Source organism: Zingiber officinale, chromosome 10A (genome assembly GCF_018446385.1).
Source record: "Zingiber officinale cultivar Zhangliang chromosome 10A, Zo_v1.1, whole genome shotgun sequence".
Lineage (NCBI taxonomy): Eukaryota > Viridiplantae > Streptophyta > Magnoliopsida > Zingiberales > Zingiberaceae > Zingiber > Zingiber officinale.
The window spans coordinates 98,022,996-98,048,586 of record NC_056004.1 but is presented as its reverse complement, the minus strand read 5'-3'; the positions used below and the strand labels follow the sequence as shown (position 1 = coordinate 98,048,586).

At 38.2% G+C, this 25,591-nt stretch overlaps 4 protein-coding genes across 5 annotated transcripts; all 4 read left to right on the top strand.

The window, feature by feature from the left end:
• The first annotated feature begins 6,486 nt into the window (after window positions 1–6,486).
• Window positions 6,487–9,949, top strand: LOC122027439 (probable inactive purple acid phosphatase 29). The gene is made up of 4 exons (XM_042586399.1): window positions 6,487–6,879; window positions 8,527–8,918; window positions 9,152–9,605; window positions 9,690–9,949. Exons 1-4 carry the CDS (start codon window positions 6,525–6,527, stop codon window positions 9,713–9,715), a joined length of 1,227 nt encoding a protein of 408 aa, XP_042442333.1. The 5' UTR covers window positions 6,487–6,524; the 3' UTR covers window positions 9,716–9,949.
• Window positions 9,950–13,749: 3,800 nt separating this feature from the next.
• LOC122027715 lies at window positions 13,750–16,589 on the top strand. Its single transcript, XM_042586713.1, has 3 exons — window positions 13,750–13,888; window positions 14,150–14,943; window positions 16,186–16,589. The coding sequence occupies exons 2-3, from the start codon at window positions 14,153–14,155 to the stop codon at window positions 16,358–16,360; spliced, it is 966 nt and encodes a 321-aa protein (XP_042442647.1). The 5' UTR covers window positions 13,750–13,888; window positions 14,150–14,152; the 3' UTR covers window positions 16,361–16,589.
• A 4,473-nt stretch (window positions 16,590–21,062) lies between these two features.
• LOC122028170 (peptidyl-prolyl cis-trans isomerase-like) lies at window positions 21,063–21,856 on the top strand. Its single transcript, XM_042587201.1, has one exon. It carries the CDS (start codon window positions 21,121–21,123, stop codon window positions 21,637–21,639), a length of 519 nt encoding a protein of 172 aa, XP_042443135.1. The 5' UTR covers window positions 21,063–21,120; the 3' UTR covers window positions 21,640–21,856.
• Window positions 21,857–23,426: 1,570 nt separating this feature from the next.
• LOC122028169 (chaperone protein dnaJ 11, chloroplastic-like) lies at window positions 23,427–25,382 on the top strand. 2 transcript variants are annotated; one of them, XM_042587199.1, is made up of 2 exons: window positions 23,427–23,948; window positions 25,084–25,382. In XM_042587199.1, the coding sequence occupies exon 1, from the start codon at window positions 23,486–23,488 to the stop codon at window positions 23,927–23,929; it is 444 nt and encodes a 147-aa protein (XP_042443133.1). In that variant the 5' UTR covers window positions 23,427–23,485; the 3' UTR covers window positions 23,930–23,948; window positions 25,084–25,382. The 2 variants fall into 2 exon arrangements, with proteins under 2 accessions (XP_042443133.1, XP_042443134.1); XM_042587200.1 differs by lacking the exon at window positions 25,084–25,382 and adding an exon at window positions 24,511–25,060.
• The last annotated feature ends 209 nt before the right edge of the window (window positions 25,383–25,591 follow it).

Here is a 25,591-nt window from a genome sequence, read left to right as displayed (position 1 = left end):
CTCATCTTTGATTAGTCCGCATTGTAGGGCTTGAGTTGCCATTGCATCAGCCTCTATCTTTTTTATCAGGTGTGTGTCCCAGTTTTCGCATAACACAAGTGCTCCGGTGCTGTTGACTGGTAGGGAGAAGCATGTTTGAATGATGATCCACATCTCTACCTCTATCTTCAGATAGTACTCTATTCAGCCTTTCCAGTAGCCGAAGTCTTCACCGGAGAAAAAAGAGTCGACGAGCTGTGTTATAGCCTTCTTGGTGGGCCATTAAAAAGGAGAAATCTCGCACACAATAAGAAAAATAACGAATGTTCCAAGACTTGATCTTGGATTAGTAGTGTAAGAGAAAATAAAATATTTCACTAATTTTGAAAATAAATAAATAAAATATTTAAAAAATATTATTATGAATTTTGGTAAATGTGATATTTTGATAATACTGACCAATGGTGAAAAAATGAGAATGAATTTTTCAAAAATAAATTTGGAGGGAAAAATGAAATGCGTAAGAATCTTTTTTAAGTAAAAACGGTATATAATTTTATTTTTCAAAGAAGAACCCCCTTGCTCAATTGGTGGTTTCACCAAATTAGAGCGGCCTAGCTCTGATATCAATTGTAGGACCAATGACGTGCTAGGGGGATGAATAACACTTGTGGCTAATTCATTCGTTTATCGAAAAACTCAGAATAATGCAACGGAATAATTAACGAAGGAGAACAAGAGCAATGCTAACATAATTTTCCTTTACTTGGTTTAGAGCCTGTGACGACTTCTACTCCAAAGCCCGCGATCGTTGATCGTTTTCGATGGGTAATCACTAGTAGTTCAGAAATCTTTTACAAGTAAGCAATTACAAGTATTGAAAAAACAAAGTATACCGATAATAAGGAATTAGGAATTTGTTCGTCGGTTGTCGGAGCAGCGTTGAAAAGAGTAGCAGTTGTTCGTTCTTGATCTCGATAATTGTGTTGTTGAAGCAACTGGTCGAGCCCTCTTTAAATAGTCAAGCGAAGCCTGATCCGGATGCACTAATATCGCGATCAGGTTTGACTCGTCATTGATCGGTCGACCGATCCTACCTGAATCGATCTTCTCGTCCAGATTCAGTTTCAGATGAGTCTTCGTTCGATCGACCGATCTTGCCATTACGTCTGTCGATCCCACTATTCTCGCTGGCTTATCTGGTCTAATCAGATCAATCCAGCCTGACTCGGTCACCGTATATTCACTATTCAGTCGACCAAACCCAGGTTTGGCCACCCGATCCTTTTGTCAAACCCGTTCATCTGGCTGGAAATCTATCTGTTTGCTTTGGAGGTTCGGTCGATCGCTCCCCGATTCGCTCGACCGATCAAGGCCGAAACTAACCCTGTACAATTGTTAGTTTCCTACAAAACAAAATTAGACAAAATAGCAAATGATATATAAATTAATAACTTGACAGCTTTCGAACTGTTCGGTTCTGTCTTTGGATTTCCTCTGGAAACCCTAGGTCGAACCGATGCCTACTGTTCACTCACCGGGGAGCGCGTCCTCACCTACTCTTCTTAGGAGAAGTTACCTGTTGTCATACCGGTCCTCCAGACCGATTGGACTTTCCACTTAGGATTACCACCCCCTAAGAACTAGCGTTACCTCCTCCTAGGATTTTTCATAAGATAGTGTTACAACCCCCTAAGACCTAGGGTTATCTCCCCCTAGGGTTTTCCATAACCTTGGATTACTGCCCTTAGGACCTAGGGTTACCTCCCCCTAGGGTTTTCCATAACCTAGGGTTACCACCCGCTAGGGTTTTCCACCTGCTTAATCGCAACTTGGACTTTCCATCACCTAGGGTTGCCACCCCTAGGACGTAGGATTATCTCCCACTTGGGTTTTCCACCTGCCTAGAATCAACTAGGACTTTTGACTAAAATAACTTAGAACTTCCCTGCAAGCTCAATCAACCTTGTTAGATCATAATACAATTTAACTTTAGACCCTTTGACATAATCAAAATTCATGTTCGATCGTCTGGTGCTTCCTGCACCAACAACGACTCGCTTGACTCTTCCTTATAGACCTGACCTCTTGCCTTCAAGCCTTCTTCTTTTGGCTCTCTTCCCTCGGATGCATTCAAGCCCGCTGTTTGCCCCAATGTCATCTTTCGCGTATGTCTCAAAGTGTATTTCCTTTGGTTTGTCTTTGCTGCCTTATTTATGTTGGTTGCTACTCGGAAAACCTAGAGGTTCCACTGTACAAAAATTTTGTACAAAGGTCTGAACCTTTTCCTAGCTACCATGTGTTCTTTTAAATTAAATTTTGAATCGCATGCGGAACTTAACACGTTTGATCCAAAACTTAATCTATTTGTTCTTTAAGGTTTAGACTTGGATCTCCTGCGGAACTTAACACGTTTGATCCAAATCACCTAAGTTATTAATTCCATTAAATATTAATTTCCATAATTGGTTCCCAGTACTGACGTGACGAGGCACATGGCCTTCTTGGATATGGGAACAACCACCACCGACTAGACAAAACCTTTTATGGAAAGTTAATATTTAATTTCCTAAAATAACTTTAGGTCAACCAAAAAGAACAATCAAATCACAAGAAAAAGAAAAATAAAAGAACACAACTTCGAAAAACATATTCGAAATACTATAATCGTAAGCCTCTTGTATTTGGTATTATTTCCATAAATAACTAGCATGATGCGGAAAGGAAAAATTACTAGTTATACCTTCTAAAAAGACCTCTTGATCTTCTACCGTATTCCTCTTCTAACCTCGGACGTTGTGTGGACAACGATCTTCCGAGATGAGATCCACCAAGCACCTTCTTCTTCCTTACAAGTTTCGGCCACCACAATTCTCCAAGAGAAGTAGAGGTCCGGCCACCACCACCAAGCTCCAAGGGATGCAAGAAACAAAACCACCTTTCTCTCCTTCTTCTCCTAGCTAGAACCGGCCACCATCAAGAGCTCCAAGAGAGGTTGCCGCCGGCCATAAGAAGAAGAGAAGAGGAAGAAGCTAGGGTCGACCACCAAGGAGGAAAAGAGAGGAGAAGAATAATAGAGTTGATCACCCGTGAAGGCACTTCTACCCCCTCTTTTATAATCCTTGGTCTTGACAAATAAGGAAATTTTAATAAAAAATTCCTTAATTCTTTTGTCATAAAAAATAAAAATTATTTTAATTAAAAAACAATTTTCTTCTTTTAATAATAATGGTCGGCCACTTCTAATTCCCCAAAACAAGGAAAATTTAATTCACACAAGAATTAAAACTTCCTAATTTGTTTCTAGAAATTTATAAAAATTTCTCCAATAATTTTTATCCCTTCATGATTGGTTAGTAAAAGGAAATTTTATAAATTAAAATTCTTCTTCTAAACATGTGGATAATTTCCAAAAGGAAAGTTATCTCTAAAAATTAAAATCTCTTTTCAATCTACAAATAAGGAAAGATATCAAATCTTTTCTTAATCTTTTGTAGAAACTAATAAAAGAGAATATTTAATTTTTAAACTTCTCTTTTAAATTATTATCATGGTCAAAAAGGAAAGTTTTTCTTAAAAATAAAATCTCTTTTCAATCTACAAATAAGGAAAGATTTCAAATCTTTTCTTAATCTTTTGTAGAAAGCTTTAAAAGGAAAGATTTAATTTTAAAACTCTCTTTTAAAACTATGATATCCACATAAGAAATAATTTTAATAAAAAATCCTTTTTAATATGATGTGGCCGGCCACCTAAACTTGGGCTCCAAGCTATTGGCCGGCCACCTTAAGGCCAACCTTTAGGCTTGGCCGGCCCTAAGCTTGAGCTTCAAGCTTAGCTTGGCCGGCCCCTATTGGTTGGGTAAGAAGGTGGGTATGTGGTGGGTATAAATCTCTATATACAAGAGGCTACGATAGGGACCGAGAGGAGGAATTGGTTTTGGTCTCCCGATGAAATTAAGCTTCCCGTGTTCGCCCCGAACACACAACTTAATTCCATCAATAATAATTCATTCCACTAAAGAACTATTATTGAACTACCGCACCAATCCCAAATTACATTTTGGGCTCCTTCTTATTATGAGTGTGTTAGTCTCCCTGTGTTTAAAATGTCAAATGTCCACTAATTAAGCGAGTTACTGACAACTCATTTAATTAATATCTTAGTCCAAGAGTAGTACCACTCAACCTTATCGTCATGTCGGACTAAGTCCACCTGCAGGGTTTAACATGACAATCCTTATGAGCTCCTCTTGGGGACATTATCAACCTAGATCACTAGGACACAGTTTCCTTCTATAATCAACAATACACACTATAAGTGATATCATTTCCCAACTTATCGGGCTTATTGATTTATCGAACTAAATCTCACCCATTGATAAATTAAAGAAATAAATATCAAATATATGTGCTTGTTATTATATTAGGATTAAGAGCACACACTTCCATAATAACTGAGGTCTTTGTTTCTTTATAAAGTCAGTATAAAAGAAACGACCTCTAATGGTCATACTCAATACACTCTAAGTGTACTAGTGTAATTATATAGTTAAGATAAACTAATACCTAATTACACTACGACCTTCCAATGGTTTGTTCCTTTCCATTATGGTCGTGAGTTACTGTTTATAATTTATAAGGTACTGATAACATGATCCTCTGTGTGTGACACCACACACCATGTTATCTACAATATAAATTAATTGAACAACTACATTTATCATAAATGTAGACATTTGACCAATGTGATTCTTATTTCTAGATAAATGTTTATACCAAAAGCTAGGCTTTTAGTATACACTCTAACAATTTACGATCCCTCGAATGCTCAATCTTTCATCGGATCTGAAGTCATCAAACTAAGGGGGCGTTTAGTTTAGGGGAATAGGAGTGGGGAATGAGAATGAGAATCATTGATTGTCATTGTTAATGTTTGGATTATAGGAATAGGAATGCAAATAAGGGAATGAATCCTTGAAATTGGGTAATAACTCATTTCCATGTACCTCCTCTTCAATGAGTTATTACCCTATTTTCATTAATCAAAATATTCCCTTATTCCAAAAATACCCTTGAGCTAAAACTAAAATTTTCTCCCTTAATATCAAATATCAAAATATATATATTTTTTTTTCTTTCATATCACTTCTCTCTCCTTGTTCTCTCTCATCATATTTTCTCTCTCATCATTTTATCACACATTTTCTCTCTCTTATCACACTCTCTTTCCTTTTTTTCTCATTACACTTTCTCTCTCATCGTACTTTATCTCTTCTCAATCTCTTCCATCGTACTATCTTCCTTTTTTTCATCATATTTTCTCTCTCATCATACTTTCTCTCTCCTCAATCTCTTTTGTCACACTCTCTCCTTTTTTCCCTCAACACACTTTCTCTCTCATCATATTTTCTCTCTCCTCAATCTCTCACATCACATGCAATGTTCTCTTTTTTCATCACACTTTCTCTCTTATCATACTTTATCTCTCACCATACTTTCTCTCTCCTCAATCTCTCTCATCACACACTCTCTCCTCATTTTTTTCTCATTACATTTTCTCTCTCTTCATCCTCTCCCATCGTACTTTCTCTCACATCATATTTTCTCTCTCATCTTCTCTCATCATGCTTTCTCCTATTACACTATCTTTTATCATTTTCTCTCATCACACTTTCTCTCTCTTCATTCTTTCACATCGCACTTTCTCTCTTTTCATTCTTTCTCATCACACTTTCTTTCTCATCATACTTTCTCTCTCATCATTCTCTTTCATCATATTTTTCTCTCACATTCATCTTTCTCTTATGTCTAATTTTTTCTCTTATTTTCCTTTAAGGGTAAAAAAGAAAATTTTGATTTATTCCGATAGAAAATATGCAACTAACCAAACATTACTTTTAAGAGTGATATCCATGCTCATACCCATTCTCATTCCACAATACAATTATTCCTAACAAAGAACCAAATACCCCCTAAATCATATATGTATCTTGTAAACTTGTAGGACTCAAATACACATATTAAATATAAGAATAAATCTAACTTAAACACTTTATCCAAAAATTAAAATTTATGATTACACCGGACCTTCGAAATTACTTCCAACAGGATAGGGTGTCTTTGATTTTAAAAAAAAAATTTAAAATAAGACACATGAATTGGTAACGAATGTCTTTCTGATATTTACCCCTATAATTTTTATTTTATTTTTAATGCATGTATCTAATTTTCGAATAGACTAATTTCGGAGATAATTTATCCAATTCTATTAAAATTTTCCATTCATCATCAACAAAATTTAGAAAGTGCTCGCTTAAAATTATTATCCCACAATTCGATCCTTCGATGCGTGGTAGAATTTTTATCATACAGCAGAGTATACTAGGAGGGCCGTATAATTTTTCTCATTTATAATATATATCCTTGACTAAATGTAATATATAAATTATGAAGGAGCTAATTGACATTGAAACAAGGGTCAAACTGAAAAATCTTCCTATTTAAGTACGGTAGAAGACGAGGCCTCCCGTTTCATCGCGCGAAATGGCTCGCTCCTGCTTCTGCTCCGCTTTCATCCTCGCTGTTCTTCTCCCGATCCTTGCAATAGTCGCCGGAAATCTCGCCGTAGAGGCTCGAGAAGCGCGATCCACTCTTCAGAGAAGGAACGGAGATCGATCCGGCGCTTCCCCTGATGCTCCGGCCCGGCTCCAATTCAAGGCGAGGCAACCGGGGGAGTTCAAGATACTTCAGGTGGCGGACATGCACTACGCCGACGGTAGATCTACCGGATGCCTCGACGTGTTCCCCAATCAGACCGCCGCTTGCTCCGATCTCAACACCACTGCCTTCATCCACCGCGTCATCCGAGACGAGCACCCCGATCTCGTCGTTTTCACCGGTGCGTCCCCCAAACCCTCATTTACCTTAGTATTGAGAAATAGATCGAGAGTTCGATTGAGATTTCCCCCTTTTGTCCTGCGCCTCGTAATCAAGTGTTTGGGCGATCGAGGAATATCCCGCTTCCGTTTTGGTGATTGCGTCGGCCGGCTAGAATTGTACTCTAGCTAGAAAAATCCCAATCCGCTAAGTTGAATGGTTCCCTAGAGTCCATGCTGCCAGCTTGGTCCACCTCCTTGGCCTATTAATTGACTTCATTAAAGACTGGCAAATGCAAGAAAACGCGGAGTTCCCTGTTCACATCAAGATTGAAAAAGAAAGGAAATTGACCAATTGATAGTAACCCTCATTATTTCATATGCCCCATGACCACTAAACAAACAGCAACAACAAGATTTTTGGAATTTAGTTATCGAACAAGATATATCTATATATATATTATTTAAATAAATTATGGGCCAAGTAGATAAGTTCTGTCTCAACTAACATGCATATGAATGCGAGAAACTTGGTCCACAGCCCTGCAGCCTGCATCATGTTAAGAAGCGTTTTCTGCTGTTATTAATGTTGAGTACATGAGTAGTTGGCAGATTGGTTGTTGGATGGTCTTGAATGCGTTTGGGCATTTGATGGATTGGTATGTTTAACTCAGTTACAAAATGGTTAGGAACAAAACTAAATGAAAATGTTGAGTTAAACTGTTTGAATATGACAATGTGTTCCATGTTTGGTTTGTGTAAACGAGTCTGGTCGTTGATAGATAATCTATATGTCAATTTTGGAGAAGGCAGCTTGTTGAATCATTTTAGGTAGGAATATCAAGTACTGTCAGATGATGTAAAATTAATTATAGTTTAAAAAACACAAATGCACTGGATATAAGTTATAACAGAGTCTTATATATATATATAAAAGTTTCTTGGAAGTCTCTCTGAATCTTAACTTCTATCGACTTTATAAGAGAAGCATCAAGGCCAACTAGAGTAAGGACATTTTGATATTTTTACAAGGCTTTAGCTGGTCAGGATGACTTAAGTAGATAATATTTGATGCAGCATTCCAGATAATGAGCACAAGGAGTTCTGGTTTTCTTAATGATGATAGGTAGTTGTCTAAATTTAGTTGAAAGATCTAATTATTATAAAATTATAGTGACCAAAGCTACTAACAGTGCCTTCTTCATACTTGGGTTAGTCATATATAAGCCTCTAGTGTTAAAAAAATGTTTGGATTATATCTGTACAATCTATCTTAGACATATTTGTTGTGTTAGGTAGGTGGCACATTCTAACTCTCCTCATATTCCACTTGATCTATGTGAAAGAGTATATCTAGCTATTTTGTTCTTATATAATATCTATTTCTTTTCTTCCTTGATGCTTCAAGCCATGTAGGATGGATATTCTTCTCCTTCACGCCATGTAGGATTGATATTTCTATCAAACTTCAGAATTCTAGTAGAAATAGCTGTGGGTTGTAATCAAAACTAACTGGCAATCTAGAAGGTAGTAGCACTTTTGTTCATCCTTCTGCTAGTAACAAGAATGGATGAAAAAGGTTGCAACCTTATGACATTGTTTACTTTAATCCAAAAAAATAAGTCATCCACTTTGTTCAAATGGTCGAATGTATCAACTTTGTTGGACAGGTGATAACATATATGGCTTCGATGCTACTGATGCTGCCAAGTCTCTTGACATGGCATTTGGGCCGACAGTCGCCCTCAAGCTCCCCTGGGCTGCTGTCCTGGGTAACCATGACCAAGAGTCTACCCTATCCAGGGAGGGTGTTATGCGCCACATTGTCGGCATGCCCTACACTCTCTCGAGGCTCAATCCAGATAACACTGATATTGATGGCTTTGGCAACTACAATTTGGAGGTTTTCGGAGCTGAGGGTTCCTCACTCGCCAACAAATCAATACTCAATCTATACTTTCTCGACAGCGGTGATTACTCCACCGTCCCCTCAATCCCTGGGTATGGTTGGATCAAAGCCTCCCAACAACTTTGGTTTAAGCAAACGTCTTCACGCTTGCAGGTACATAAACAACTCCTCACTTTGTATTTCACAATGCATGCCTAGTAAAGCACCAAATACATTAAGAATCCATTTCTTTCAAAGGATGAAAAAGCGACAATAAATGGATGGATCTTCTTATTGGAATTTTACTTATTGTTCTTCATGCTTGATGTGATCAATGAATCAGTTAAGGATCTTTGAAATTGTACAAGAAACTACACATGCATTTAGGACACTAAAATGTATTGCAGAAAGAGTACATGAGCAAGCCAAATGGACAGAAGGAGGCAGCACCTGGCCTTGCCTACTTCCACATCCCCTTGCCGGAATACAGCAGCTTCGACCCATCCAACTTTACGGGGGTGAAACGGGACCCCATCAGCTCTGCATCAATCAATTCAGGGTTTTTCGCGACAATGGTAGACGCCAGGGATGTCAAAGCTGTTTTCACAGGGCATGATCACCTGAATGACTTTTGTGGGAATCTAACAGCCATTCACCTCTGCTATGCCGGCGGGTTCGGTTACCATGCTTACGGATTGGCCGGGTGGTCAAGAAGAGCAAGGGTGGTGTCAGCATACTTAGAGAAGAATCCTGCAAATGGCGAGTGGGGTGGAGTGAGATCCATCAAGACATGGAAACGCTTAGACGATCAGTATCTTTCGACCATCGATTCCCAAGTCCTTTGGAGCAAGGGAACTAATGGTGAGCTCCTCTTTCTCTACAGCTCTACTGATAGTGCTGCCATTGAAAGAGATCCAATGCCACATTTTTTGTTTTTTTGTTCAGGTAGGCGCAGGAGAAGTAGACATTGAAGAAGTGTGGTGCTTGCAAGGTTATAGCAGGAGAGGATGAACACAGCCTACAAACGAAGTCTTTGAAAACTGAAGAGACAGGTTTGTAACTATCTATATTCCTACTTTTCTTCATGAACGTTAGTCCATAGATAAAATAAGGAGAAGCATAATAAACAGTTAATGTTACCTTACAGAATTATCTATTTGGGTGAAATTTGATAAAAGAAAAAAAAAAGTTAGCATTTTGATTCTCCTTTGGTCTTCTATATCGATTTACTGATGCAGAATTTATGGTGATTAACTTCTGTTTTTTCCTCAAAAAATTTGAAGTTTATTTTTGTCAATATTTCTTTTTTCAAAAAATAAAAAGGCTTTTTCCTACCGGGGTGCCACGTGGCACCCGAAGGAGATGCAACGTGGCATGGAATTGAGAGTTGCCTATTATCCTGAATTCATTTCTCAAGTTCATAATATTTACCAATTTGACACCTCATCATAAAGTTTTCAAACTCATATTGCAATTAACACCTCTCCCAATTTCATATTTTCTTTCTAATTTTTTTTTAATATTCCTTTTTTAAAAATGGATTTTTTTTTTAAAAAAGAAATAGCATGTATCACCAATTTTTTTAAAAATCATGTGATAAGGGGAGATGGTTTATGAGTTAATAGTCGGGTTCAAGTATTGATCCAATCCGACCAAATGGTACTGAATGAGGACTGAGGAGGCCTTGAAGGCCTGTTAAAGACGAAGATAAGTTCAACGATATGGGGTAGGGATGTAATGGAATTAAGTTGAGATGAATAGTAAGCGATTTGAGCTCCACTAGGTTGGTTTATCCCTAAGCTTACGTTCGATTCATAATGAAATTAAATTGTTTACGAATGACTCGAGTTTAATTCTAAAATAGCTCATTTAAAATTTAAATGAGCTTGGTTCAAGTATAGCTCGTTAATATATGATTGTAAAATCATTAAACACGTGCGAATTGTAACTCGTCAGATACTAGCAAGAGTTATATGCATATTCTTACCTTGCACACCTGGATATATGAGGGGTGCCTAAGAATGTGCAAGATAAGAATGTGTAGGGTATCAAATCTCTCTCTCGCGCTCTCTCTCTCTCTATATATATAGTGATTTCAGACGTCTTGAGTTGTCTCAGTCAAGCAAATGCAACGCAGACGATGAATCGGGGAATATATATGGGGTATGGTTGCACACCGTACATCTCGTGAGCACTTAATGTAATTTTTTTATTTGAAGTTTTTTAAACTTAATACTATATTCTAACTCCTAAACCACAAAGTAAAAAACCCTAAATGGCTAAATCTCAAGCTAAAAAAATCAAAACAAAAATAAAAAAAATGATGCGCATCGTGCAATTGCACACAAGTGCACATTACGCAGTGCGCAACATAACAAAATTGTGTTTGTGTATAAGTGATTTGCTGAGTGCACATGGGGAGCCCAAAACATTTTTGGGCGCCCCACTTGCACTCAGGCTTGGGCGCCCCATTTAGGCGCCAGTGTGTGCGACTAAGTGCACGTGGGTAGCTTGAATTTGTTTCGAGTGTCCTATGTGTTCTCAATCGTGCATATGTCGGGGTGCACCGCGTAGTGCGCGCTTGTGTGCAACCTTTTTTTTTTTTAAGCTTTGGGTTTAGCTATTTTGAGTTTTGACTTTAAGGTTTAGGGTATAGTATTAAGTCTAAAAAATTCAAATAAAAAATTACATCAATATAACATTCCTCTCTCTATATATACACACACATACATAAGCTTCTTAACAAACATGTTCGCAAGTTTACGAACCAGATACTATTAAGTTAGAGCTTGGCTTGATAATATTTTTGAGTTCGAAATCAAACTCGAGTTCGATCTCAGTTCGTTAACTTAATCAAATAATTTTTTTAACTACGATCTAAATAATTTCTGAGCGGCTTGACTTACACCCCTAACAAGGGATGACTCGAGAAGATAATTAACAAGGGATGACTTGAGAAGTATTATCTACCTAATGAGTTTAAGAGCATCCACCGCGGATAGACCCCGTTGAGAGCTCCTTCGTTGTCACGTCTGCGCCACATCAAAAGTTAAAAATTTCATACCTCCTTCCACTATCAAAAAATCTCTCAACAACTCCCTCATGGGTCCCACACTTTTCATTATATATAATTCTCATTTCGCCTTCATATTTTACATTATACACCATTAATTTTTTTATAAAATTTAAATTTATAAATTGATAACATGAAACAACATTAATAATTAAAAAAAATACATAAATATTACAGTGCATCAAATAAAAAGACATAAATTATAATAATAGTCCTAAAAATAAACGTAAACTCATCTACACCAATTCATGTCTCTGTTTAATTTTTTCCACCATTTTCTCATGTAAATAAAGTTGTCCTGGTGTCATCTCACTAGTATTCTTCATAAGAATTTCATAATCCTTATAAAAGATCTCGGCTTCCCGCAAAATCATTTTTTGGATTTGATATTCTTTAATATCTTGTTATTCTTTGTCGATGCTATGTTCCATTGTGTCGCCCTTTCTGGCTTTAGATTTGCCCTTTCTCTTCGCTGCCTTTTGCCCTATAGGACGAATGCGGACTTCAGAGTCATCTAAATCAACACTTGTATCTAGATTTGATGTTGAAGTGTTTTCCCCTGATTCGGATGTCCTTGCCTTCTTATTAGAGTAATGAGCAACTGATTGTGGAGTATATTTCTCATATTCTTTGAGAACCCTCCACACATGCATATACTTAAAATCCTTGCATTTGTTGTTGGCTTTCCACATATTCAATGCATTCTCCAATACATTCTCGTCACTCCAACTGCTTTGTCGATGAGTATAAAAATTATTATAAGTTGCAGAAAATTCATTTACCATCGGTGCAAACCTATAATAATGTGATTTCAGCCGCTGATAACTTCTCGTCATAGATCCAGTGGGGCGATGTTTGTTGTAGTAATCAGCTATACGTTTTCAAAAAGCTTGATCCTTCTGGTCATTACTAATGATTGCATCAGTGTTTATAGTTGCCCATGACTTCGCAAGGACCACATCTTCATCGAGAGACCAAAATCTTCATTTCGATTCATTTTCCTCCAGCTCAACTTCACGCTCCTCTTGTAATGAGTGTGGTGGCAACTGAGTTGCAGGAACAGATGATGATGTTAGAGATTCTTTGTCGCTGATAGATGGATCAATAATTGCCCTTCTTGATTCATTCGAATGTATAACAGGTGGTTGAGTAGCAGAAAATACGTAAGGATAAGACATCCCAAGTTGGCTACCCATTGCTGACCAATCTTGGGATGGATACATACCAAATGGAGCTGGGGCGGCGTTACTTGGATTCCACGTCTGCAAAAAATTTTTGAGAACTTTAGGAATTTGGAAAATTTGGAGAATATTGTGGAACATATGAAATATTTTGAACATTTGGAGGATATTGTGGGTGAGAGAAAATATGAGGATATTGGATATTTGGAGGAGTGCGAGTATTTTGAGAAGATGTATTTCGTTCTGTATTTGAATAATTCAAAAGATTCGTAAAGGAAGTATTGAGATTTTCATCCATCTCGAATACAAATAGGGAATGAAAGGAAGAAATGAGTTGAGAGCAAAGATTCTAATGGAATGAATGAAATTAATCTCATATTTATAGATTTTTTATATATATTAAATAATGAAATTAAAGTATTGAACAACGGTTAAAAATTAGTCATTGTTCAACGACATGCAATCTGTAAATTAACCGTTGCTCTCTTGTCCTTTTTTTTAATTATTAAAAAAATATATATATATAAAAAAAAAATTAAAACCCACGAAGAAGCGGCTTATAACGACAGAGCACTTCTTCGTGCGAGTGAAAAACCTCCCTCTATGTAAACCTCCCTCTATGGGAGGGAGATTTCTCATTTATGTCACGTCACAGTGTGGATACTCCATGGTTTTGTTGGGCCTAATTCATCAATCAACAATGCCCGAAATAGTAGAAGCCGGCCCAGCCTTTTTGACAAGGTCCAGGAGCCCTCGAGCGTTGACTATGGTCGTTGCCGACGGGGGCAGCCATCGACCAAGACTAATCGAGAGGGAAGGAGGCGAGAGGAGAAGGCGACGGAGAACGGTGATCTGCCCCCTTCCCCCTTCTTCTCCCGGAGATTAAAAAGGTACCTTTTTCTGTTCTTAAATCTAGCCTAGTTTTCGATCTTTGGGGTCCGGAAGCTAGGGTTTCGAGAATCATGCATTGTGATGTGCCCTCCGGATTAGGGATTTGTCGTCGCGCTCTGAACTGGGATCGCTTGAAAGATTGGTGATTCATGATGAACTAGGGAATCGAGAACTTTTCCGCTTTCGCCTCATTTTGCCTCTCCGTTTCCCCAATTCTTAACGCCTTCTGTAGCTAAGGCCTTCTTCGTTACTTGCATCAGGCTATGGATGACAGGAATGCAGAGGGTTACCATGAAGAGAAGCTAATGGAAGAGAAGCTAATGGAGTTAAAGGTTACCATGAAGTGCACAGAAGGTGACTCCCTGGAGCTGAAGCTTCTCCGGCATAGGGTCAAAACTACTGCCGCGTTGCTCGCCTACCTGAAATCGAAAGCAAGAATCATGGCATCTCCAAATTTAGCCAGTAAGTCATTTGGAATTGAGAACAAGGAGGGTATAGGGTTTGCAGACAAGCATGGCATTCCATTGTCTGAATGGTCAAAAGAGGTCAATTATCCTTCTCTCAGAAATCCAGACATGGAATCCAAACAAGATAGTGATCTTAAGCTTGGATCTTTTGCGGCTAATGATGCTAAATACATTGATGAAATACTCAAGTCGACTCATATTGTAACAGATGCTATGGAATCGCTTGTCATGCGAGCCATCAAGGCGGAAAGTGAAGCGGCTAATGAGAGAGTAAAAGTGAAGTTAGGTTTAGAAGAAAACGAAAGAAAGACACTTCAAGTCCTAAGCATGACTGTAAGGGTTGAAGAAATGGAAAAGTTTGCACTGAGTACAAATGCACTTTTGAATGAAATGAGGCAGAAGGTTGAAGACATGGTCGAAGAGTCATCAAGACAGAGACAACGGGCCACAGAGAATGAGCAGGAGCTTTGTCGTGTAAAGCAGGACTTCGATTCTCTGCGCTCGTTTGTCGGCAATATCATCAGCATCAGTGAATCTCTTCTTTCATCAGAGAGTCAATTTCAGACTATTCAAAAACTTCTAGACAGGTAACACCCAATAGTTCGCTTGCCAAATGGCTATTGTTGTGCATTCCTCTCCTTACTTTCCTTATAGAATCTAAGTTGATATATATTTTTCCCCTCCTCTTCTGAACTATTTCATAAATTGCTAAACTGAATATTAGTTACTGGGTTAACCGTGTCTCACATCTACTAATAGTTTCTTAAGCATGCATTCAAATAAATTGCTTCATATCTTTACGAACCTACTTTAACTATCAGTTTCTATGTCTCACTATTAGTTTCCGAGAACTCAAATAAGTCTCCTTTAGGTCAGCCAACTATGTATCTGTATGCATGTCTTTATAATGGATTACAAAACCCACCAAGTCTATGAAACATCTTAAAGATGGAAGGAGTCAAAAGAAGCTAAGCTTAACTAGATTCGAGCTGCTTGTTCTTCTTCAAAGAGTTATGCTTTGTAATAACATGTTAATATCATAGGAAGATTTCATATTGTGTTATATTGACTACTTGTGTGTGGCAATGTTGAAGTCAGTGCTATAGGTTAAGATTGCCGGTCCAATTGCATAATCTTTAATATTAGAATACTTTATTCTGTTAGTGTATTCATTTTTTTTTCCCTTCACATGGTCATCTTGCTTAGTTGTGCATCAAACCATAAGCATATATGTTCCTCCAATCTTTTCAGATAATGTGTATAGAATGTTGCCATTAGTTTCCCTTAGTTCCTTTTGTAGAATGCTTATGTATAAAAATGTTTAAGATCGCCGCTTGTGTACTCTAACAATAACAACTTGGTTTAGTCATTTTTATTTTGTTTGCTGAGCTCTGTTAGTTTTAAATTCATCCAAATCAAATTATTCTCGATCTAAACTAATTTAATTTTCCTTCTTTCATAGCCAATTGTTTTGGTTGATTCCTTAGTTTTGTCTTTGGCTAATAGTATGACTGTCAGTCCTTATATTGTTTGGCATAGCCAATCATCACCTGATGTTTACCAGGAAATGAGTACTATTGTTTAGCGAAGCTATTCTCTAATTAACACTCATATATAAGCACTAGCACTATTGTACCTGGAAATGAGTTTGGTTACTAGTGAATTCACAGCCATAAACATCTAAAATCTAGATGTTAGATAACCTTCATGAACATCATTTTTGTACTTGACCATGCTTATGCATAAACACAAGCAAAATAGAAATGCTATTACTAAGATTTTAGAACATTATAGACTCTTGTTGTAACAATAATACTTTAATTCTGCAGGTTAGTCACTGAGACTGCTCACCTTGAGGACGAGAAGGCGCAAAAGGAGGCTGAAGTTCAGAAGCTCATGGAGGAAAATGTGAGGCTAAGGGCTTTGTTGGACAACAAAGAGTCACAATTGCTTGCAATGAATGAACAATACAAGTGGATGCTCCTCAACAACCCTGGCATTTAGTTCCCTGGCATGCAACTAACAACTGTGTTTCTATATCTGCTTTGGTGATTAAGATGATTTTGTGGTTTGAGTTTGATTGAACTTAAAACTCAGTCACGTAGCCTCAAAGAGAATTACTGATGTTATTCTGGCTGTGATGTGTAGTTCTAAGTTTTGATCTTGATTATGTAAACCCAAATGATGACATTCAGATAATAAACATCAAACAATTGTTTTGTCTTTTTTTTTATATTTACCAAAAGGTGTATTAGATTTTCAAATTTACTAAAAAGTACATGTTACTTTGATATTTACTAAAGGATCATCTTTTTATAGTATTCTTCTCATTCTATTCTCTTGATAAATTTGAATATTTTTTATTTTTCTCTTCTCTATCATTTCTCTCTCTTCTCTTTCTTATCATGCAACATTTCTTTTCTTTCATCTCCTGTTCTTTTTCCTCTATGATAACTAAACTTAATAAGTTTTCTGAGAAGTTGGTTTTTCTAAAAATAATCGTTTGATTCCTTGCAATCTAGAATCCATAGGATTTGAAATGAGTCAAATAAGACATGTCTAGATCAATTAGTGAGTTTTAAACGAAATTCACTGATGGACCTATACAAGTTCGATTAGATTCATATTAGGTCCTATGAATTTTTGAGGCTATAAGGAGTCAAATGATGTTATCCATTACTTATTTTGGTTTCTCAGTAGTGTTAAAATATTTTTAGAAGAATCAATTAAAAAAATTTCATATCATGCCCATATTGGGTCTGATATGGATATGATTTTATATCAGGCTCACGTTGCACCTAATATAGAATCATATCAGGTCCACCGTCCACATTAGGCCTGATATGATTCTATATCAGGCCCACATTGAGATTTTTTTGCCGATTGTTCTATTAATATTTAACACATTCCAAGAAGCTGAAATAAGCAATGGATAATACCTTTTGACTCCTTACAGTCTCAGAAATTTACAATATCTGAAATGGGTCTAATCGGACCTATCTAGGTTCATTAGTAGATTTCGATTCGATTGGACCAATTTTATGTCAAAATCCAATGATTGAGTTAGAAAGGCCCAATTGAATCCATTATTATTTTCGACATTCCTAGTGGTAGTTCAAAAGTTTAAAAAAATTCTCTAATTTTTCTTCTTTTTTATTTTTTTTTTCTCAAACTTGTTATGGGAGATCGGGCCCATGTTGAACATAATATCTTCCTATATCAAGCCCAATAAAAAGGAAAAAAATAATAACGGAGTTTAAGCTATTATGGAAGAATCTAATCTATAGATTTATAGTTTAACAAAAACATAAACAAAAAAAATCAACAATGCTGGTGATCCTATCCGAGAGCAAGTAAACGAACGTTGGGGAGACGGTGCTCACGTTGACTGGATGTCGACCTAAGATGACGTGAACATCTGATGAGCTGAGTCTGCAACCACAAGTCGTTAGTATCGAGCCAGGGAGGGATTTCCCGGCGATGACCCTCCGACGCTCAAGTCAATCATCGGCAGTAGGAGAATGAAAAATGAATTAGAGAAGAAAGAAGCGGCATAACTGTAGTTATAGTGATCCCAGCATACCTCCGTCGAAGTCTGAGGGTCCTTATATAGGGCTCCTAAGAGGTGCGTGCACGCTTCCCAAGGTGTGCACGCTTCTCAAAACATACCTGGAAAGGATGTGTCAGAAAAGCGTGTCTGACGTCATACCTTAACAGCCCGGGCATATCCCTGACGTGACAATGGAAGCTTCCACCATACGATTCTCTGTCTGACCATACCGCCGACCACGTCGCCTGTCAATGACACTGATCCCCAGGAAGATATTACCAACTGCTCCCTTTTTCTGTTATTGGGCCGAGCAGGAGAGTCGCTCGGCTAGTCAGCCGTTCGGGCGATGCAACGGGCGGGCCGAGCGTTCACTCGGCCGATGAGCTGCTGCCGGCTACACACCGTCGAGCGAAGGAGTCCTGCCTGTCGGGTCAAGGCTGCATCCACTGTTTGGGCGAACGAGATAGGTGCTCGGCCTTCGTGCCTCCCTGGTTGAGCTTCATGAGCGTCGGAAGCTCGGTGTCTAACCGAGTTGTCGAAGTGTCGGGCCGGCTACTCTTACTGTTGACCATGGAGATAATTTACCCAATCGAACGCCCGTCTAACGTTGACCATTTTAACCTCCTGTCAACCGGGCCCTGGCTTACCACCGGATCAACTGGTTAATTTTATTCCAAGCATCAATCAATAGAGCTTCTATAGAAGGTAATCAAAATTCGCTCAAACCTAAAAATAAGGAAATCATGAAAAACCAAGCAACAACTTACTCTTTCCTTAAGTGTTGCACAATTGCATCAATTACCCCCTTGATTTTTATTAGTTATGATGTAGTTTTAGGATGGGGTCCCTGCATGTAAATATTGAACAATATAAAGTACAAAGGCTAATGAATGAACAAAAATTCATAGTAAACAACAATCTTGAGATGATACTGAAATGCAGATGGACATGTAAATAACACCTGTAAATAAAATTATGATACTCACAGGGAACACACAAATTTTTAGTTCTTGCTAAATCCTATAAAAAATTTTGAGAGTAAATTTTTAATAGATAGTTACAAGAGACTGTCAGATTTTATAAAAAGTAAGAATCATCTCTTCTATAGGACTACATGATACTGAATTTGCAAAAATTTACTCAGGGCAAATATATTTATATAAATATATATTATATTATCTATAACTAATGAAATATTTTATAATGAAACATTTCAACTTAATAAAACTGAAGGATGCAACCTGAAGGAGATTCATAATGCTCATGCAGTCCCCTCGGATGGGTATAATGGTTAACGCATGAGGTGTTGTCACAATGAGGTCTGGGTTCAAATCTCGGTAAAGCTGAGGTAAATACCTCCTTTATGTGCTAATTATTATTTCAAAGGCTAGTAGCCGCTCGTGATTTATCTCCTCTGTGTTGGGCCTGAAACGGATTGATGGGGGCGCTGAGGACGAGCATATTCATCTTTTTTTTTACCACAATAATGCTCATGCAACTGTGCAAGTAAAATATTCCTCAGCTCTTCTCCTTCACAGGCAACATTTCCCAAAGCTCAAGCACATTGCTTAGCAATGGGCAACAAACTCTACCCTACCAGATAAACAGTTTAGGTTTACTGATCAGGTCTGTTTTTGCTTTTCTTTCCTTTTTATTGGGCCTGATCTCCAGACAGGTTTGAGAAACAAAATTTAATAAAAAAAGAGATTTTTTTTTCAAAATTTGTGAATCATCACTAGAAATGTCAAAAATGGTAATGGGTCCAATCAGACCTTTCTAACTCCATCAGTGGATTCGATATAAAATTAGTCTAATCGGATCGAAACTCATTAATGGACCTAAATAAGTCTAATTGGACCCATTTCAGATATTATAGATTTCTGAGGTAGTAAGAAATCAAAAGATGTTATCTATTACTTGTTTTGACTTCTCGGAAGGTGTTAAATATTAATGGAATAATTGATCAAAAATTCCAATGTGAGTCTGATATAGAACATATCAGGTCTACATTGAAACGATTCTATATCAGACCTAACGTAGGGCCTGATGTAGGTCTGATATAATTCCATATCAAGCCCAACGTGAGCATAATATGAGATTTTTTAGTTGATTCTTCTAACAATATTTTAACACCACTGAGAAGTTAAAATGAACAATGGATAGCATCGTTTAACTCCTTGCAGTCTCAGAAATCCATAGAACCTGAAATAAGTTCAATCAGACCAGTGTAAGCCCATCAGTGGATTTCGGTCAAAATTCACTGATAGACTTATACATGTCCTATTGGACACATTTCAGATCCTATGCATTTCTGAGGTTGCAAGGAGTCAAACGGTGTTATCCATTGTTTATTTTAATTTCTTAGGAGTGTTAAAATATTTTTAGAAAAATCGATTAAAGAATCAACTCTGCGTCTCTTGATAAATATAAAAAAGGGTAGAATGAAAAAAAAAAAGATTATGCAAGTTGGGTAACGTCGAGCCTGGGGTGATCGATCCGTCCCTACAGAAATTTCTCACCGACCACTAGGGTAAATCAAGAAGCTCTCGCAACGAACAGTCCAGAAACCCAGCATCCTTTAGTTGCGTGCCTCATTTAAAAAAAAATCCTACAAATTCATCATAACTAAAGATCGAATCACGGATACCTGAATAATAATACGAGAAGAGCACTATAAAAGATATTCCCTTTGATAAATATTAAAATAACATACATATTTTGATTAATTTAAAATTTTAAATAAGCCTCTTTTTTTTTTTGGTAAACTATCATTTTTTATTTACGTGTTATCAATTATTTTTGCACATTTAGAGTCAAATTTTAGAATATTCATAATATTAGAGATTATTATATGTCCATGACGTACATAATTCACTAATTAGTTCATGGGGTTATTAATCACAATCGAAATTGATGCAGTGGGCCACAACGGAAATACCCAATTAACATTCGAGTACACGCAGGGGTAAGATTCAAGGTCTGCGTCGCTGCTCATATGCAACACGGTACACGTGCTCTTAATCCAACCAGGTTCCTTAACCTCACATGTGGTTAGTTAACCATTCTCCACCTACTATGTCTCAGATCAAGACACGTGTACGTTTTGAACGTTAGGGATTCTACCTACGACTGTTTAAGATCGGGCTCAAACAGAGCGGAAACGAAGACAGCGACCTGAAACCCTAATCGAGAGAGCGATTGATCGATCGGAGAGATGGCGTCGAACCCTCGCGTGTTCTTCGACATGACCGTGGGGGGATCGCCGGCGGGGAGGATCGTGATGGAGCTCTACGCCGACGTGGTGCCGCGGACGGCGGAGAACTTTCGCGCGCTGTGCACGGGCGAGAAGGGCACGGGCCGCTCCGGGAAGCCGCTTCATTACAAGGGCTCGAGCTTCCACAGAGTGATCCCTGGGTTCATGTGCCAGGGCGGCGACTTCACCCGAGGCAACGGCACCGGCGGCGAGTCGATCTACGGCGACAAGTTCGCCGACGAGAACTTCTCGAAGAAACACACAGGCACCGGGGTGCTGTCGATGGCGAACTCCGGGCCCAACACCAACGGCTCGCAGTTCTTCATCTGCACGGCGGAGACGGCGTGGCTGGACGGGAAGCACGTGGTGTTCGGCCGCGTGGTGGAGGGGATGGAGGTGGTGAAGGCGATCGAGGCGGTGGGGTCTCAGGGCGGCGCCACCAAGAAGCCCGTCGTCATCGCCGACTGCGGCCAGCTCTGAGGGCGGGACTTCTCCTGCCACTCATGGCCGGCACCCTTCCTCGCCATTTCATCTAAATAATCGTCGGATCGAGCGTTTCTGGCCGTCGATCTCGATTTGCTTACCATCCTCGCCGTAGCTGTGGTGGCCCTTTTTTGATCAATAATCTTAGATTTCTCTGATATTTTCTCTCTTGTTTTTTCACATTTTGAAAATTTTATATTTAATTGCTAAACAATACTATAATTAAATGAGGAATTAAATACTAAATATCACATTTCCTTATTTTTTTCTTATTATAACTAAAACAAACTATTGAAAACAACATAGTAAATTCAAATATGACACATTCAGAGTTACTAAATCATATTACATTTAATTAAACGAGTCATTTAATGAATTTAAGGATGACACCATAAGCACCAATTCCAATTATAAAGTTCACATTTCATATTTAACTTTATATTGGAGTTTGTGTTATTTGTAAGAATTTATTTAAAATGTCAACGTCGATTTAATACAATTTGTTTTGTTATGCTCGAATGTCAACCATTCTCATCATATTCTCAATTTAGGTCGTTATTATTTTTCTATTGCGGCAAATAATATGTCTTTTTTTCAAAGTATTAATTTTTTTATGGTCTCATTAATTTATTATCATTGACCCATTCCGCGTGGTTATAGCGTTTAAGTCCAGCGGAACTTTCATTTTCCCCTGAAATTTATCTCTATTTTCATATGCATCCGAAGTTTCAAAATCTAGAAGGTCTAAATAGATGTTCAAAGTCCTATATGCACTTATATTTTTTTACAAGTTTCTTTTATATTCATCTCTTCTATTTCAAAATATGATGAATCATATATGTCATAATTAGTATCTTGCTTGCCCTTGTTAAAATTAAAGTGTTTATTGTTACTTAAAGATTGAGAGGGTGTTTGGTTGATGAGTTTGAGAATGAGAGAATGGAGTTGATGAGTTTGAGAATGAGAGAATAGAATGATAGTAAAAGATAGTGTTTGGTTTGTGGGTTTCGGAATGATAATTTGGAAATAATTTTTAGATTTTTGGGAATTAACAAAATCCATGTAACTAGGTAGGTTTCATTTCTATTCTCATTCCTATTCCACTTTACTATCAAACCTATACTCATAATCATTCCCATCATTTAACCAAACACCACTTTAATACTTTTTAGTAGATAGTCATCTCTTGTTACATGTGAAATTAATTTCGGATCTTCCTCATAATAATTCTATAATGGAGCACTTGTTCTAAGATATATGAGCCAACAGTCAAACAATGAAGGCATGATTAGGTTGAACATACGACTTCTATAAAATTTTGTACTAAATTCGATCCTTGTAATTTTACATATTTGGATGAATCAGATTGTATCTTTGAAAGTTTACTGGATGCTGTTATGATTGACCATTAGTATTTCATTTTTTTATGAGCATAAACTTCTTAATCAACGACGAGTCTATATATTTCATATGTCAAGTCCATAGGCATGAAACATGCCTTTAATCTTTCAATTATAGATTGTTAAACAAAGATATATAACAAATAGATGCATTAGGGGACAAATAAAAAAAAATTATAAGATTTGGGGTTTTATTCAAAATAAGATAATATAGATTATAAGGGTGAAAATGAAAATTTCCTTTCATTCTGTGGCTCCAACCCACCGGATCTCCCCCGGCACCATGACGAAACCAAGATCGAATCCGAACCGTCCATGATCCATCACGATAAGCACAAGCGGCCCCTAAATTCCATCGCCGCCGCACACCGTTCCTTCTTTCCTGTCGTCTATATACGCCGAGTTCGCGTTCGTCCGTCGCACAAAAAATCCCGATCTCGCCGATGCTATCGACTTCGCAATCCCTCGCCGTCCCCAGATCCTCCCTCTTCCTACTTCCCCCCTCCGCTCGTCGCCGGCTTCACGTCCGCGCCGCCTTTTCGGTGCCCTCGGCTTCACCCTCCGCCCCCGACACGCTGTACGACGTGCTCGGCGTCGCCGCCGCCGCATCGGGGCTCGAGATCAAGGCGGCTTACCGGAGGCTCGCCCGCGCGTGCCACCCGGACGCGGTGGTCGCGGCGGACCGGAAGACCGCGTCGGCCGACGAGTTCATGCGGATCCACGCGGCCTACGAGACGCTCTCCGACCCGGAGAAGCGCGCCGAGTATGATCGAGGGGTCGTCGTCGCCGATCGGAGATGGAGGCCGTTCCATACCTCCCGATCGTCGTATTCCTTCTACGCCGGCCGACGCCAGCCGCGGACGTGGGAGACGGACCAGTGCTGGTAACTAACAAGATGCATCAAAGGTGTTCGATTAAATGCCGATCTCAAATTTTCCACCCCCAATTGGTTTATTGCTGTTCTTTGTACATGTTCACAGATGGAATAATCTTTGATCTCGCCAAACAACCTCTTCCTTTTTTCCGATTTCAATTTTGTTTTCCCTTTTCCTTAGGCAATCGTATTAATCTAAGATTGCAATCAAAACTAAAGAAAACCTTTGACTTCATGTTCTGTTTGCTTTAAAAGCATGAAGTTCTAAGATTTCTTGGATCTCTATTTGATCTGTGACTTGATGAGCAACTCTTTGGTTTTTTCAAGAAAGGTTTTTGCTCAAGTTGCTGCAATTAATTCATAGATGCAAATGGAGGAAGCATTTGATTGTGATGGTTTCACTTCACCTTCCTTTAGAGGAACAGCTGAACAACTTTGTAACAAATGGATAAGCTTTTTCATCTCATCTAACCTTAAAAAGTGTACCAGCTTCCTACTTCCTTGAGTTAGGCATGCTTTCTTCTTTGATGAATTGGTCATCATTGCTTTCATTTACGTGTTCATATTTTGTTGAAATTTATGTTTTTGTTGCAGTGATGATTAATGGAAAGCTCCTATCAATAATGGGAAGCTTCTGTGATGAATTGTTCATCTCTGTGACTTCTAGGTTAGACTGCAGCAACTTTATCATTGATCAAGACTCCAAACAGAAATCGTGGGTAGAAGATTGTCCAATGAGATCGCGGGTTCGAATCACAAGATAGTCAAGGCGTAAATCCCTGATCCCCGTGTCTCTTTTCCCACTGCGCACTAGCTTCTTTGATTACCGTGATTAACCTTCCTCGTGATGGCCTTGGGTAAGGTACGGCAGGGGCGTTAGGGGCGAGCGTTATCATCTTTTGCCCAAAACTTCAAACAGAAATGGAAAGGATATGGGAAGGTTGAGCAAAAAAAAAATTATCTTTGACCTCGCGTAACTCTTCTAACCAATGGATGGTTTTAAGCATTATCCTTTGACCTATCGTAACTCTTCTAACTAATGGATGATTTTAAGTGTCTCAGTAGAAATTGTTAATAGATTTTAGTCGATGCTATGTTGATCCTCTTTGTAATCTATGTTTCTATTCTTTTGCATTCGACTTAATGGAAGTTGTATGCTTATTTTAGGGATATGATAATGATCAATAGTAGGTGGCCCAGGGATGGAGTCAGGAATTTCATATCGAGAAGGTGAAATGTATGTGTTTATATTGAGGGGAGGTGATTATGTTGTTGCCTCCCATTTACCTCTCTTTCACCCTCCCCTATTCTTATACCTCATACATTTCTTATACTTAAAAATTGAAGGGGGCGGCTGCCACCATTGCCCCCCTTTAGCTCCGTCCCTGGTAGATGCTAGATGTGTAATCGATTACTCAGTGCATCTGAGCATATTTTTATCTATGTCTTGATCACTTGTACTAATGATTAATAGTTATTCGTGATTATCTCTTTTGTATTAGTATAGAGACGTATTGACAGGAGCGCTGGGATAAATAAATCGTCTTTTGTGACATAAATGTGTGATTGACTCACTATCATTAGATTTTCATCCTTGTTTTTTAAAAAGTTGAGTTAATTTTATAAGAGGAGATGACTCGATCGCGATATAAGGAGTCAGTGACAATGAGCGTAA